At 35.8% G+C, this 16482-nt stretch overlaps 1 protein-coding gene across 1 annotated transcript; it reads right to left on the bottom strand.

The window, feature by feature from the left end:
* Positions 1-882: 882 nt before the first annotated feature.
* On the bottom strand, positions 883-15979 carry LOC149937527 (uncharacterized). Its single transcript, XM_090153816.1, has 3 exons — positions 15734-15979; positions 15433-15661; positions 883-1009 (listed from the first exon to the last, which is right to left on the bottom strand). The coding sequence occupies exons 1-3, from the start codon at positions 15927-15929 to the stop codon at positions 883-885; spliced, it is 552 nt and encodes a 183-aa protein (XP_090009942.1). The 5' UTR covers positions 15930-15979.
* Positions 15980-16482: the final 503 nt, after the last annotated feature.

Consider the following 16482-nt stretch of genomic DNA (forward strand, 5'->3'; position numbering starts at 1 on the left):
GGGTTAACGGTAATAGTTAGTGTAGGGAGCTGTTAGCTTGCAGGGCTTGCCACCACCCTCCTACGCATTGTAGCCCGTCCACCTGAATTAAAGGCTTTAAAATCGCTCGATGACTTAGAACTAGGGTGGTGCCTTGGGAATTAGCCTAGCTGATTATTATTATTATTCAAGATACGGTTGAAATGAATAAAAAAGTTACAACTTTTGAATCACGCATGGCTCCCAAAAACATCCAACTTAAAATATCACACTAAATAGGTGCACACAACATTAATAATGTTCATTTTCAAATAAATTTAGGAGCAACTTCCCTTTTTTTGATTTAAGCTTCCGTCAAAACATAAATAGAGATGTGCGTTAATTTCACATATGGAAATAATAAATAGGGGCTTCGTTTTAATAACATCAATTATCTTTAATTTCATATATATATGACAGACGGACATAGGCAAATGCAGCTCTATTAGGCCTCAACCCAAATGAAGGTATTAGAAGTATGGTATTTTTAAGAATAAAATACACTAAAATATAGAATATGTAGCCAAGTGTGCAGTTTCCACAAAATCCGAGAGTTTCAGTTATCAAACTTTTAAACCTTATCTTTGGATTAATAGTTAAACCATGGTGAAACTGTGTTAACTTTCTAATCCAAGGTCTCAACGAAAAGGTGTCAATGCAAATTACATCTATTCAGCCTAAGCTAAGTGTTTAAGCTTGGTGTATTGTCTAAACAATCGAATACATTTGATTGCCTTATTATTATCTACTTATGAAATATTGAAAACTTAATTTTACTTACCAAATTATTAACTTTCGTTTTATTTTTGACGGGCTGAGAAGTGAGAACATCCGTAACGAGACCAAGACGGAATGAAAGCTCGGTTATTCTGGTAAACGGCCACCCCCGGTTTTAGCGTCCAAAGCACTCCATAATGTTTGATTCTCGCCGTCATCAATTTCATCGCGATCATCTGGACTAGTATCACCGTCATTTTGATTTTTATCATTTCTGAGTAGTTCAATTTCATTTTGAAGAAGCGTAGTTGCTAATTTTTTCCATGACTTTGCAAAAGTACTGCTTTATACATTGGGTCTACTATCGTACTTGAAAGTTGTTCGCAAAACCTTTTGTGAAAATTCTTGAAGTAAAGAACTTTGTCTTTATAATTCAACTTGCAAGCAATGAAGAGCCGGAAAAACCATGGATAACGTAAGATATTATTCAGCACTCAAATGCCTGGTTGCTCCTTCCAATGACTTCAAAACTCGCAGCAAGTGGAGCCGGGTTCGATCCCAACTTCTGGCACTGGGTGAGAACTCGGAACTACTCCTTTGCGTTGAGTTTGCAAGTCCTCTCCCCACTGGTTAAAGGGGTTTTACCCCAAGTTCTTCGGTTTCCTCTTTCCATAAAAACTTGTATAGGTTAACGGTAATAGTTAGTGTATGGGGCTGTTGGCTCGCGTGTTATGAAGGGCTTGCCACCACCCTCCTACGCATTGTGACCCGGCCACCTGTAATAATGGCATGCCGAGCATGTGGAGTGAAACATAACTTTCCTATATGCGAATTGAACGAAGCGAACAAAACGAAAAAATAATCTGATGAAACGGCTCCCCAAGGAAAAGGTAGACGTAAACTCGACATCTACCGGACATGGCCTCATCAGCGCGCGGAAAACTCTACTTCAAACCACTATGATTAAGATTGAAAACCGCGTATCTTCCGAAGTAATGGAAGAAGAAGTAAGATGTCTTTTCGACGCAGGTAGCGAAATTAGCTTCTTAAGAGAAGAGTATTCTAGAAGAATTAGGATTGACAGTAAATAACTTTGGCAACGAATTTCCGAAACACACCATTGATAGTTTTGGTTACAAGTTTATTTCTGGTTTTTGTTACTAAAATTCGAAATACAAATTCTATTTAGGACGTCAAACTCCTTAAATCCATTTTCATCACTTATCTGGGAAATCTTGTACCAAAACGAATCGACAGATTTTTCAATTTTAACATCTTCTGGCAGTCCATATACCATAAGGTATCACCATTGATTATCAAGTTTTTGCCAGTTTTCGTTATTAATTAATCTTGGTATAGCTTGTGCTAATGGAAGTAATGATTGCACATTTCCATTTAACACAGATTTGGGTTGCAAAATACTAATTCTTGATAAAACTTGATCAGAAAAATCATATCGTTTCTGGATTTCTTTTCAACCGACAAATAAAACATTTTGGCATGTAGTTAGAAAATCGTCTTTGAGTTGATTGTAGAAAGGGGTCGTTCAGTTTTGTGGAAACCTTTACACCTAGGTAAATTTGATTTAGTGAAATTGCCTTAATATTGGCTGGTGTTCTTAAAATATAACTTTCCATTACAGATAATAGTAGATCTTTATAAGCTGTCAATTTTTTCATGGAGATCTGTGATGACTACTTTTTCAGATTGGAAATATTCGTTTATTTTCGTAAACTTAGGCAAGACACATTCTAGAAATAGCAAATATAACTTCACAATAGGATCATTCAAGCTCTTCTGAATGTCTTCAGCTGCTACCAGTCGTTCACGGTTCCACATATTGTTGAAACATTTGAGACGGATGTAACATTTTGTGAATTTTTAAATTGCAACCACCAGAACCAAATCCAATAATGTTTTTAAAATTGCACTTTACAATCTTGAAATACCTTTACAATCGCATTGAAGAGCTTTTCTGCAGTGCTCCTTTCCCCTTTATCTAGCTGAATTAATTTAAAAAACTTGCTCCGAACATGTCGCTCAGACTTATCAATAAACCTTACTACAACACTTGAGCTTTTCACTGCTGAAATTACTGGGGACTCATCCGTTAAAATGCTAAGCTGAACATTCACCAGCTCATTGAAATGAACTTGTCCGATAACGTTAGTTGATATTTCAATTGCTTTAGTACGCTTAAATTTAACTTCCTAGGCCATTTTGGAGTCTGGAAAACATTCCTTGGCCGCTTTAAAAGCAATATTATGTTCTATTACAAAGGCACACATTTTAAGTTCTGCTCTTTTTGCATCAACTGAAACTTTAGGTTTTTCTATAGATAAAAGCTTTTGAGAGATGATTACTTTGTATCATTAATTCTTACAACATGTTTCTTGCTTTTGATGTGAAGTTTATGATATGAAGCTCCGATAACATTGAGGTTTTAATCATAAAGAAAATTCGGTGATGGTTTCACAATGCTTCCTATATTTTTTAATTCTTCGCTTTCTCGCTTTGGCTTGGAGATAAAAATAGTCATCTGAGTCATTAGAATGACTAGATATTTCTAACGAAATGGCAACAGTGCAATAAAAAAATCCGTCACTTTTCATAAAAATATAATTATTTACCTATTTTCTGTATTTCAAGTATTCCACGAAAGTAGGCCTAGCGAATGCGGCAGCGCGGTTAACGGCGGCTTCCCGTCAACTGCAGACCACTGAGCTTGTAGGCACCTGACGACTGATTCGGACAGGGGACTGACAAACTGACAGAGACAGTGAGTCACTGTCAGTTTCACCACGGCCAACTTAGATCTGTTCTCGCTGTACTCGCACAAGAAGGCCCGCCAGCTTGAAACGACTCAATGTTAACGAGCGTATGAGAAATTCACGTTTTATTCAGAATAGTTTACGAATAATCACGGAACTTCTCAGACATCGCCATTTTGCCAAATGGCTTCGGAATTCTTTCAAAATAGAAAGGACTTATTTATTCGATCATTTAATGAAACAGAAAAATTCCGATTAATCGTCGTAAATTACGGAATTTATATGACCGTGAGACATTTTGACATCCGCCATTTTTCAAAAGGGCCTTGAAATTTATTAAAATTAATAGGATATATTATCTTTAATAGATAATGTAAAGTAGAAAATTTCAAGTAATTGGACAAATAATTTCGGCAGTCATCGCATTATGATATCTGCCATTTTGTAAAATGGCGTCAGAATTCTATCACAGTGTAAGGGGCTTATTTATTCGGTCAGATAATATAATGTAGAAAATTTCATGTAAATAGACTAATAATTTTGGCAATTATCGCATCATAAGTTATATTTATATCCACCATATTTCAAAATGGCGTCGTATTATTATTGGATAACCCATAGGTCTAATTAACTCGTGTATATAATGAAACGTAGAAAATTTCTGATTAATCGACGAACATTAACGGAACTTTAAAAATCTATAGTACGAGTAGAAGGAAAGTGAGGTCGACACATCGATCCCAGGATCGAGGATCGAGGATCCAGGATTTAAGGGGTGAAATGGGGGTAAAATCGTCGAAAAGTCAATGTATTTATGGTATTCCTCGCGACGATTTGTTTTCCCGTATATCAACATATTGTGTTCCGGCCCAACTTGTTCATATATCTCCGCTTATCTCGAAAGATACTTGAACGTATATCTTATCGCGTTTTATCGTACGGAATAAGTTGAAATGATGTAAAAAGTGATAACCTGAGTGGGAGATAGCGCGCGTGCGCGGATTTCCTGGGGCGCGGATTACCCGGGAGGCGCGGTTAATTTGAATTTAAGAGTGTTTTGACGTTATGGAATATGGGACGCGGTTAACGTGCGCGGATTGAGGCGCGGTTAATTTGAATTTAAAACATGGATTTGAGTGTTTTGACGTCATGGAATATTCGTTGTTAAAATGACGTAGAATGGAAATATTTTTAAACTTCATTTTAATATCATTGTAGTACTTAAATATGCTTGACACTTGAACCTATCTCACGAGTATTTCAAGTTTAAGTATGAGAAACGTATCGTTCTCAAGTATTGTAATTGTACACGTGATCCCGTATGAGGACCGGGTAAATTCCTATATACGTAACGCGATACACTTCAAAATGCGTATACGTAGAATGGAATTAATTTTAAGCCCCATTTTAATAAATAAGATATCGAAGATAAATAATTTTAGAGTATAAAAAGAGAAAACCGTATAATAGTAAGACCATATTTAGAAAGTTCACCATCTGAATTGTATTGGAAGTGACTCCGAGGAACCTTAAAATGTAAGTAGGAATACTCAGTGATAATTCTTAACTTGTCTTAATGTATTTATTTTATAGGAATTGTTCATTTCCTGTGTCTGGTGATAAAGGGTTAATCGTTTATGCAGATGAAACCATCTACTGCGGTCTATTAGATTTAACAAAGGGCATCAAACTAACAGAAGCGGAACTGCAAGAGCTATGGACAAAGAAAGATGCCATTGAAGCTTATTTCAATAACGAAGCTGAAACTTCATGGGTTTTCACAGGTTCTGAAACCAAACGGTTTTCGGTTCATAGATTTGCTGAACAAAAGGTTTTAGATGTTAGACAAATGTACCATGGTTATGGAGTAAACTATGGAAAACTGTTACCGACTAAAGAGGGGGTAGCTTTCGCTCAATCTTCTTGGTTGAATTTCCTCGACCAGTACGAGTCTATTCAGAAGTGTTTAAAGCAAATCAAGGAAATAAAGGAGGCGATGACTAACGTTGTAATTAAACAATTACACGGAGCTCTTAAGAAAGCGTGCAATGGCTGCCAAATTGATCATCCATCTCAACTCCAGCATGATTGTATCATGTCGGATTATTCTAAGCGTGTAGATTTGCATTTTTATGAAATAATTATGTCGGTAGATTGTGAAAATATTATTGAAATGTTTACTATTCGCTGTGAATTGTCGAAAGAAATTTTAAATAATATAATGTCACTAATAATATGCAATGCTAAAAACTTGTTAAAAAACTAATAAAATTGATTGCACTAATGTTCCGATTGTCATTTACCATTATGGATTTAAGCTTACAACATCCAATGAATGGGCTTGTAGCCGGGTCCACCCAATGCGGAAAGTCATTCCTGGTGGGACGGTTGATTCAACATAAGAAGACCTGCATATCCCCTCCTCCGGAGAGGATAATATGGTGTTATACCGAGTATCAGCCGAAACTATTTCAATCAATATTAGAACACACACCTTCAGTCGAGTTTCACGAAGGGTTACTCGATGTTAATATATTAAACCCGCAAATTAGGAATTTAGTTATTTTAGACGATTTATTATGCGAGATATCTAATAATAAAGATGTGACTAATTTATTTATTCGTGGATCTCATCACAGAAACACCTCCGTACTAATTTTAATGCAAAACCTTTATTATCCTGGAAAAGAAATAAGAACTTTAAATTTAAATGCTCATTATCTATTTATTTTTAAATCACCACGAGATAAATCAACAATTTATCATCTCGCGAGGCAGATATCTCCAACCAATAGCAAATACGTTATTGATGCGTTTCAACAAGCTACGTCACGGAAATCTGGGTATTTATTAGTTGACTTGAAACCTCACACCCCAGATCAGTATTTACTTCGAACAGGTTTAATACCGGGTGAAGAATCGGCTGTCTTTATTCCAAAATGAAGTGTATTATAGAAGGGAATTTTTTTAGGGTTAATCGAGAGTGGATTATTAAAGAATTAGCTTACGTAGTATTAGAAACTGAAGAATCGGAAGTGTTTACTTTCAAATCTCCATACCCTTTCAAAGAGCTTTCAAACGAAGATAAAAGACAATGCAGATGGATATCTCATAACATTTGTCATCTTCGATGGAATGACGGCGAACGTCCTTACAGAACGAGACGTGACATTTGCAATCAGATAGCGGAAAAAGCAACTTCGTTTTTCACCAAAGGTTTAGAAAAAGCTGCAGTATTATCGACACTCCTCGGTGTTCCAGTAACTAACATCGAAGATACCGGTTGTCCTAAATTATCAGAACTAGAAGACGTTGAATTAGACTGTCCTTTTCATTCCGAAACTGTTCATTGCGCTTTAAGAAAGGCTAAGAAAATCTCTAAATGGATGTCTCAAAACGAGTTAAGAAAAACATAGACTTTCTACGTTTCCTAACATCCTGTAATCTAAATCAAAGAAAGACAGCTATTAAATACGCTAGCCAGGAGGCTATATTGGCTCTCGTTGAATGTTGTATAAATGTATTGCACGGAACAATTGAACTGTCAGAACGTCATCGTAAGCGGTTAAAGAAACATAGCGCGGTTATACGAAACGTGTCGAAGAAGAACCCTATATCAAAACGACGAAAGATACTGGTACAAAAGGGTGGTTTTCTTCCATTTTTATTAGCGCCACTGCTATCTATCGTTAGCTCAGTCGCCGGAAGTGCAATAAGCCGAGCTATAAACCGATGATGGCTCGAAAAATGCTTCTAGTACCTGAAGATGTAATGGAGAGATTAAAAAACAATACACCTTCCAAAACAGAAGAAACACCTGAACTTCAAAAAGAGAAGACACTCGATGATGAAATGAAATCTATTCTAGATAATCCAGATTTAAACGAATCAGAGAAATTAGCATTATACAATCAAACTCTCCAACGACGGTTAACTTACGTACGTAAAGAGCAAATCTCTCCCGTTATTGAAAACTCTGAACGACCTAAAACTTGGTTCGCGCAAATATCTTATTCTCTACCTGCAACTTATGTTAGTGATGCAATTTCATTATACCGAGCGACTACGGAAGATCCGAGATATATTAGATGGACTAACTCAGGAGAGCTTTCTATTCGAGGATAAGTTATCTAATATAATCGATCTTTTGTATGACGCTGTGAGAAAAACACCTGGAACAGTGATTGATCCTATAGGAGTTACTGAGTTTTACGAGGGCATTCATAAGTCAAATATTTCAAAACGTTTAATTAAAAATCCTGTAAGATTGACACTGTTAAAAACATTCGCTGTATTTCATACACCACCAAGTAGTTCAATGTTATCATCATCTTCACCTAGTCCTCTAAGACCTTGGATACATACTAAATAAAATATATTAACCTGATAATTTTGTTCTCATTTCATAGTATAAGCCTACAATGGAAGGTTGTACAGAAACGGTCTCTTTAGGACTTTTAGCCTATTTATCACAATAATTTTCAAAATCACCGAAAATTATCACAGCTGTATTAATTATCATAGTTATTATAATATTAGAATTATTTAATTTTTTTTTGGCGTTACATGCCATTACATCAAAATATTACCCAATATGGAGAAAGAACTTGAGCAGATCTATACTAACCCCGCAGACCCAGGGTCATTCGCTGGAGTTCGAGCGCTCTATAATTCAGCTCGACATAAAGGTTTAAAGGTTTCATTGGAAAAAGTAAAACAATTTCTAATAAAGCAGGATACATATACGCTGCATAAACCTGCTAGAAGACGATTCAAACGAAATCGAACTATTGTTTATGGAATTGACGAACAGTGGCAAGCGGACTTGGCAGATTTTCAGAAGCTGTCTAAATATAATTCAGGATCTCGCTACGTATTATGTATTATCGACATATTTAGCAAATACGCTATGGCTGTAGCGGTTAAAAATAAGAAAGGTGTAACAATTTTAGAAGCGTTACGTAACGTTTTTGAAAAAGGCTGTCAACCGAAAAGAATTCAAAGTGATCATGGAAACGAATTTGTCTGTCAAGAAGTGCAGAGTGAATTACAACGAAGGAACATTAAATTTTTCGCTACCCGATCAGAAATGAAAGCGTCCATTATTGAAAGATTCATTAGAAGTTTTAAATCTCGTTTATATCGCTATTTCACGCAGAATAACACCCTTAAATATATCGACGTTTTAGATGATATTATAAACGCTTATAACAATAGTTATTACAGATCAATTAAATGTAAACCCGCGGAAGTTACTCTAGATAACTCTGCTAAAATATGGAAAAATCTTTACGGTTCGGTAAATTTTTCTCCTCCGTTAACATACGCGTTTGAAATTGGAGATATTTGTAGAATAAGTAGAAATTTATCAATTTTCGATAAGAAATATAACCCGAATTTTACTACAGAATTGTTTAAAATAGCTGAGAGACTACCACGTGACCCACCTGTATATAAGCTGATGGATTTAAATTCTAACCCCATTTTAGGAGTATTCTATCGAGAAGAGGTTCAGATTGTTGGTCGAGATTTAAAAGACTGTTACTTCATAATCGAAAAAGTAATAAAAAAGAGGAAAAAATCGGACGGCCGCGTAGAACTGTATGTCAAGTGGCAAGATTACGACCCTACATTTAATTCTTGGATACAAGAAGTGGATTTAAAATGAGTTTTTACGTAACGCTACCTTCAGATTCCTCGTCATTATATTACCAAGATAATAGCGTTGGTAAATTTCGAACGTATTTAGCTGAACCGTTAAGATTTGAGGAACAGTACGAAGTTGGGTTAGCGGAAATAAGCTATCCTCGGACATGGAATAACGTTCGAAAACCTAATCTATTGGTTATTAAAGACCCTCTCGAATATGATCAAATGACTGATAACCCTTTAGTTAAAGACCCTCTCGAATATGATAAAATAATTGAAGTTCCCGCGGGTTTTTATAAAACTCCGGAAGAACTATTACATGTTATAAACGTCCACAACCAAGAAGAAGAACAAGTTACATTCGCTTATTTAAATTATTCTAATCGAATTAAAGTTAAATTGCAACCGAAAATCAGAGCTGTAATTGGCCCCGATCTATCGATTTTACTAGGTTTTAAGGATAGAAGAGATAATGATTTCACCATTTTAAATTCAATGATAACCCCCTACCCAGTTGATATGAACGCTGGGTTACATTCCTTATTCGTTTATTCTGATCTGGTTGAAAATAGCGTTGTTGGGGATAGTTTAGCACCTCTATTAAGAATCATAAGCGTCGAAGAGAAAGGCGAGTCTAATGGGAAAACAACTACAAAAATATTTTTACAACCTCATTACCTACCAGTCGTGTGTAATAATATTAAGACTATAGAGATTAATATAATAGATGATTTAGGTGAGCCAATACAGTTTCATAGTGGAAAAGCTCACGTTGTATTACATTTTAAACCCCGTAAAATGTGGACTTCACTATAAACCTTTAATCATTCAGGACACACCTTCATTCTAGCTTAAGAGAGCGAACAGTTAACATCATGAGGTCTGAATATTCACCTTCAAGAACTGATTATGAAAGTTACTATTTAAACCAGGTTGGTTTCGGTGGAATACCTGTATATAGAGGTTTAGCCGTGCAAAGAGGACATGGACTAGGAAATATATTATCTTCAGCGTTTAGATTCGCGGTACCTTTACTGAAGGAAGGCGCTACTTTTAAGTACCGGAGCGAAAGTAGCGACCGATGTTGTTAGCGGAGTCCCAATTTAAACAGCGCTTAAATCGCATTCTATTAACGCTGGAAGGGAAACTTTAGCTTCAGCAGCTGATGAAGCCATGAGACTAACATCTTCAGCTACGGATCATATTAAAAGAATGACGGGTTCCGGAAATAAAAGGAAACGAACTCAATCGAAAAACGCCATTTCAACAGCAGGCAGGATAGCGAAAGGACGGTTCCCTAAACGTTCCGATATATTCTCATAATGTCCCTTTTACACCCGCACTCAGTTGAGTGTATAAATTCCGAGCTAGATTTGTTTCAAGTACCTATGACACAATCTTCGATTATTGGTGGAGAATGGGTTGAGTATAATCCAATATCAAATATAGTTGATAACGCATCAATTACATTTTCTATCAACAGTAACTCTGAAACGTATATAGACCTTTCACAAACTTTGCTGCACGTTCGAGTTAAGGTAACTAAAGATAATGGTCAACTACCACAACCCGCGGTTCCAGGTGTTGCGGGTGGGGCCGCCGGAACTCCAGCCGACAATATCGCCCCCGAGAATTTGTTTCTTCATTCGCTTTTTAGCGACGTCCACGTATTTCTTAATGAAAGATCAGTAACACCTTCCAGTCAAAATTACGCTTATAAAAGTATGATACAAACTTTATTAACGTTCGGAGATTCTGCGAAAAAAAGTTATTTAACGAGTTCACTTTTCTATCGGGATACGCCTGGAAAGTTCGATTCATTTTTCGATAACGATGGTTTCTCTAAACGAGCGAGTTTAGCGCAAAAAGGGGCGATTGACTTGTTAGGCGTAGTCCATACTGATTTATGTCAACAACCACGCTTTTTATTAAATATGGTTGATTTGAAATTTAAATTCGATAAAAATAGAGCAGCTTTTTGCGTTTATTCCGACGTAAAATGTAAAGTGGAGATTTTATCAGCTTCCCTTTATCTGAGGAAAGTTAAAGTGATACCGGAACTATCGCTCGCTCAAGCCAAGGCGCTACAATATGGAACCGCTAAATATCCTGTAACTCGTTCGGAGTGCACCTCATTTTCTGTACCCGCTGGTTTTATGGCTAGTGTGCAAGATCATTTATTTACCGGACAAGCACCCAAGAAAGTTGTTATCGGGTTTGTGGAACAAAAAGCGTTTCTAGGAGATTTGAAAAAATCCCCGTACAACTTTCAACATTTCGATTTATCAAGCATTGGATTGTACATTGACGGTAGCAGCGTCCCTCATAAGGCGTTATCTCTAAACTTTGAGGAGAATCAATATATTCAAGCGTATTGCAATCTTTTCATTCAAACTAATCAGTGGAACGTAGATGAAGGGAATCAGATAAGTCGGGAAGATTACCCTAACGGAAATTGTTTATTCGCGTACAATTTAACCTCGGATCTTAATAACAACGCTAATCACTTGCATCTTGTAAAAAACAGTAACCTGAGATTAGAATTAAAATTTGCAAAACCGTTACCGGAGACGATTTCCATTCTAATTTACGCTGAGTTTCAAAATTTGATTGAAATTGATAAAAATCGAACCGTGATTTTCGATTACAGTAATTAATGGATTCGCTACAGATAACTAAAATTCTTGAAAAAGATTTAAGTACTAAAAGTATATTTCAAGGCGTGTTCGCGGCTGACAAGCTACCTAAATACGTAAAAATATTCCCTTCTCTATTTATTGTAAATACCGATACGAGTGCTGAACCTGGAGAACACTGGGTTCTAATATATTTTTCTAAACATAAAAATTGTGAATTTATGGATTCCTTTGGAAACCCGCCAGATTATTTTAAATTTAATGACTTTATTGAACGAAACAGTAAAACTGTAACTTTTAATTCTAATCAATTACAGAGTAATTCTAGTAATACGTGTGGAGCATTCTGTATCTATTTTGCTATACACAGGTGTAAAGGAATAGAAATGTATAACATTGTGTCTAGGTTTAAGAAAGATAAATATGTAAACGATAAAATGATTAAAGAGTTCATGTGCAAAATGTATTCAATAAAATAATTTTTTTTACAATTTATAGCAATAGCAGTTTTTTTATATATATACATAAATACAAGCATTCATTATAATTTTTCAATATCTTTATGACCGTGCGCTAATGTACGAACCCCGCAGGGTAGAATGTATCTCTTATCATCATTTGGTGATAAACAAAGTTTTCTAGTATTTAAAGTAAATAGTTCATGCTTGAAACTAGCTATACGCATCATCTCGGCTGACATGGTTTCTTGATTAAAAAGACAACGTTCATAGTCTTCGTGGCGGATGACGTTTCTAATAACGTTCATGGCAACGCCCTTACAAACCTTTTTATGGTTTAAAATTGACTCTAAAGATTTCCCCAATCGCAACGCCTTTTCTATCTCTTCAGCGGTCTTAGACTCCCCGTACAATTTAATAGAATAAAGCTTTGGACGAAGTCCTACAAAGCTTTGAATTAACTGCGAATTTGTCTCGTCTTTAAAATAACCGAGAGCTTTTTTATTCTGATTAGAATGAAGGAAATGCGAAGGTGGATAATCAGAGAAGTCAAAGCGGTTTTTATGAACTTCAAAGTCTTTATAAACATCATCCGTCTTAATGTTGTACGTTAGACTGTCTGTAAATATTTTATATATTAGTACTATTTAAATAAAAAATGCATATTAAATTAAATTACCAGTGTCTGTAAATAATAGTGATGCTTTGTCCCCGTACGTATTTTTTATGAATCCATAATGGAACCGATACATGAGCTCCTTAGATAAATCTAGAATGGTGAATCCGGTAAATATAGGCCGGTTAAGAACAATATTAGCTCTCTTCTTATGAGCGCCGGCTAACTCTTCATTAAAGATGGTAAAGTGTTCAAACTGCGGGGAACTTGTAACTTTTAACATTCTTTCTGGTTTATGAATCAATTCGAAATTTATATGCTTCCGTAAATTTTCCATTGTTTTTCTAAAGAATTAAATGAAGTAAGGGAAAAACCGCAATAAATTATTTAAATTGATTTACCCGAAAACAGAGTTAACCATTAGTTTCCAGAAATTCTTTTCAAATGAACTCTTGGATAATTTCCTCTGTTCAGTGTTGAATCTAACATATTTTTCTAACCATTTTCCTTGAGTGAAGGTTAGAGCTCGATGAACCTTGGTTATTTTCAAACCTAATTCTACATAATATTTTAAATTGCGGTAATGTACTATGTATTTCTCTTTATTATTTAAATTAGGAAAAAGTTTTGGTAGACTTTGATTCTCCTTAATATTTAATTTTCCTAAGAGATCTTTGGAGTATGGAGATAGCATATCATGTGTAATAACTTTAGATTCCGCCGCTACTGGGAGATCGTTATGTAAGTCATGCAACTCTGGAGGATATTCAAGATCCACCTGCAAAGGAAACTATTCTTTAAAAATATAATTCAATAATTATAACACTTGTTATTTACCTCTAAAATGTATCCGTTTTCAAAATATTTCTTAACAATCTGAAATTTACTGGCTCCTTCCAAAACGAGATTAGATACTAGAGCATCGAGGCTATCGCTTAGAAATCGATAAGAGTCTAAAAACCGAAATCTCCCTAAAAATAATAATAAAATTACTGTTAAGGTTAAATCCATAATTAAATATATTTTACCTAGTTTGAGTGAAATATAATTTTCGCTAGTGGAAGGAATACAGTCAAGTGTCTGTTCCTTAAAATGACCAATCTCCTGACATATAAGATGTAAATCGTATCTATGAAGATTTATTATTATTAGGTTTATTTCCTGGATAATTAACTTAATAAATTCACCTGCTAAGGTTATGAAGGAAAACAGGGATAAATTCTGGAACTTTCTTTTGAAGATTACAGAGGTTATGCGCTGGTCCCCTGTATTTCCCAGTGAAATGACAATGATCGCGAACCGCGGGCATATTTCCCTGGTTAAGCTGCTTCTGACAAATGTAGCAATGTGTAGCAGCTTGAAACTGTTCCTCCTCCACCGGGGTAATAATCATTGGTACATTTGTCTCAATGAGTTCCATCAACTCCTTTTCTAATTCCAAAATAGACACTAGAAATCTTCGAGTTGCATCTTGTCCTCGATAGCAATCAGTTCGAACAGGTACACCTATTAGTATCCTATTATAATTTATCTGTTAAACAAAATTTTGCAAAATAACTTACCGTTAGGTCCTACAAGTACCGAAGAATACGCACAACTGATATGCATGTTTACTTTGCTGGTATTTGTATCGGGATCTAGATCACATCCTTGAACTCTCGGTAGGATTGCTTCAAAATAGGCGTAAAATACATACTGCACCTAATAATTTAATTTCATTAAGAGTTAAATTAAATAATTTTTATTTTTACCTTTTCTGTCCACACATATTTATCAAAATAAAGCGTCTTCTTCTTGGTAGGGAAAACTGTTTTTTGGACGCCGTGGGTGGCGCATTCTTCGATATGTGCATCACGTCGCTGTTCCGCGTGGTTTCCACTGAATCGGTGAAGACACATCCTAATAGAGAAAATAATTAGTAGATTGCAAACTAATATATTGGAAACTAAATTACCTGCAATAATAACTTGTACTTCTGTGTTTTGTTAGATGCTGTAGCAGTTTTCCTAGGTCTCGTATAAGACAGTAATGTCTATTCCCATCGTCAATATCTTTAGTTTCATCGGTGATGTATAGCAAATCAACCTCCCTTTCCTTACCACACTTGTTGGCGCTTACGTAAAGAGGGAATATATCTCCCGAGAAGCCAAAAACAGATATTGATAAATTATTCATTAATTCAAATTTTTTAAGTTCCGTAGCGTTTAATTTGAAAGGGAAAGATATATCACTGGTATCAAGTTCATTTTCGTAAGGTGTATATTTCGAAACACGGTTAGCGTTTTGAGTCAAAGGAACTGGCTGAAGCTTAGCTAGAATTGACCAGAGAAAACATTTATCATCATTTTCGTTTCTAATATTAAGAATCGCACGATGTTGACAGAGTTTTTTAGTAGTTCCATATACGATGACCCCCGTAGCGGCTGGTAAGATGCTACATTTAATTCTACATACAGAATACGATCAATTACCCAACCCGATCCTGTTAAAAATATAATGTTTTATTTCAAAATATAACTTATAAATTTTAGTACATACCTGTCGCTTCAAAGTTTTCCGCTGCTGACTGTATTGTTTCAATGCAGTCGTTCAGCTGGTTTTCAATGACATCGAGCGTTAATGTTGTTTGCATAGTGCTCCGGAAGTAGGGTCGTACTTCCGCTCTTTGTTCCACACCTCCTAAAGGTCTCATATACACAGATCTTACGAGTAGGAACCACTTAATTCCACGTTTACTAGCCAGTCTTTCCATTAGAAATTTACGGAAAGCGGCTCGGTAACGTCCAATAAACATCCCTGCATCAATATCATAGTCTTCAGCATTGTAACGGATAGAGGCTAGCGTATCATTCAAGGCTTGGACCATACTTGGGGATGCTGGTGGTGTTTCATCAAGTATTGGTGAGGCGGGAACAGGTGATGGTGTTAGGTTGTCGGGTAAAGCTGATGTAGATGGCTGTGTACGGGTAGATTCCAATTGAATGTCTTGAAGCAAACTAGGTGACGGTGGACGGGTTGGTGATGGCGAACGTTGCATTGGCGACGGTGTGCGAGACAGGTTCATAGGTTCGGAAGGGCCGGGTGCGTTCAAGTCATGAGTTCGTTGATGGTTCTTAAAATATTCCAATCTAGCAACAGTCTTACCACATACTTCACAGATAAACTTATGTCTATCACCGTGTACTTCTCTAACATGCCGATTTAAATTTGATTTGATAGAAAAACTTTTCGCGCACGTAGGACACGTATACTGAGCTTTATTCATCTTGAATATAGCTATCGCAGTTAACCGTGGAATGACCTCCCACAACCCTATACAACCCTTTTATAGGATATTCAAGTATCATTTGAGAATGATACGTTTCTCATACTTAAACTTTAGATATTCGTTTGAAATACTCGTGAGATAGGTTCAAGTGCCAAGCGTATTTAAGTACTACAATGATATTAAAATGAAATTTAAAAATATTTCCATTCTACGTCATTTTAACAGCGAATATTCAATGACGTCAAAACACTCCATGTTTTAAATTCAAATTAACCGCGTCCCCCGTAGGTTCAAGTGCCAAGTATATTTAAGTACCACTTACGTGATAATGATATTAAAATGAAGTTTA

Source organism: Leiobunum rupestre, chromosome 7 (genome assembly GCF_980474605.1).
Source record: "Leiobunum rupestre chromosome 7, qqLeiRupe1.1.hap1, whole genome shotgun sequence".
Lineage (NCBI taxonomy): Eukaryota > Metazoa > Arthropoda > Arachnida > Opiliones > Sclerosomatidae > Leiobunum > Leiobunum rupestre.

Coding starts and splice junctions, on each gene's coding strand:
- LOC149937527 (XM_090153816.1), bottom strand. CDS start 15,929: ATGAACCTGTCTCGCACACCGTCGCCAATGCAACGTTCGCCATCACCA. Junction 15,662..15,733: donor AACACCACCAGCATCCCCAA/GTATGGTCCAAG, acceptor ATATTGATGCAG/GGATGTTTATTGGACGTTAC. Junction 1,010..15,432: donor GACTGCATTGAAACAATACA/GTCAGCAGCGGA, acceptor TGAACTACTCAG/AAATGATAAAAATCAAAATG.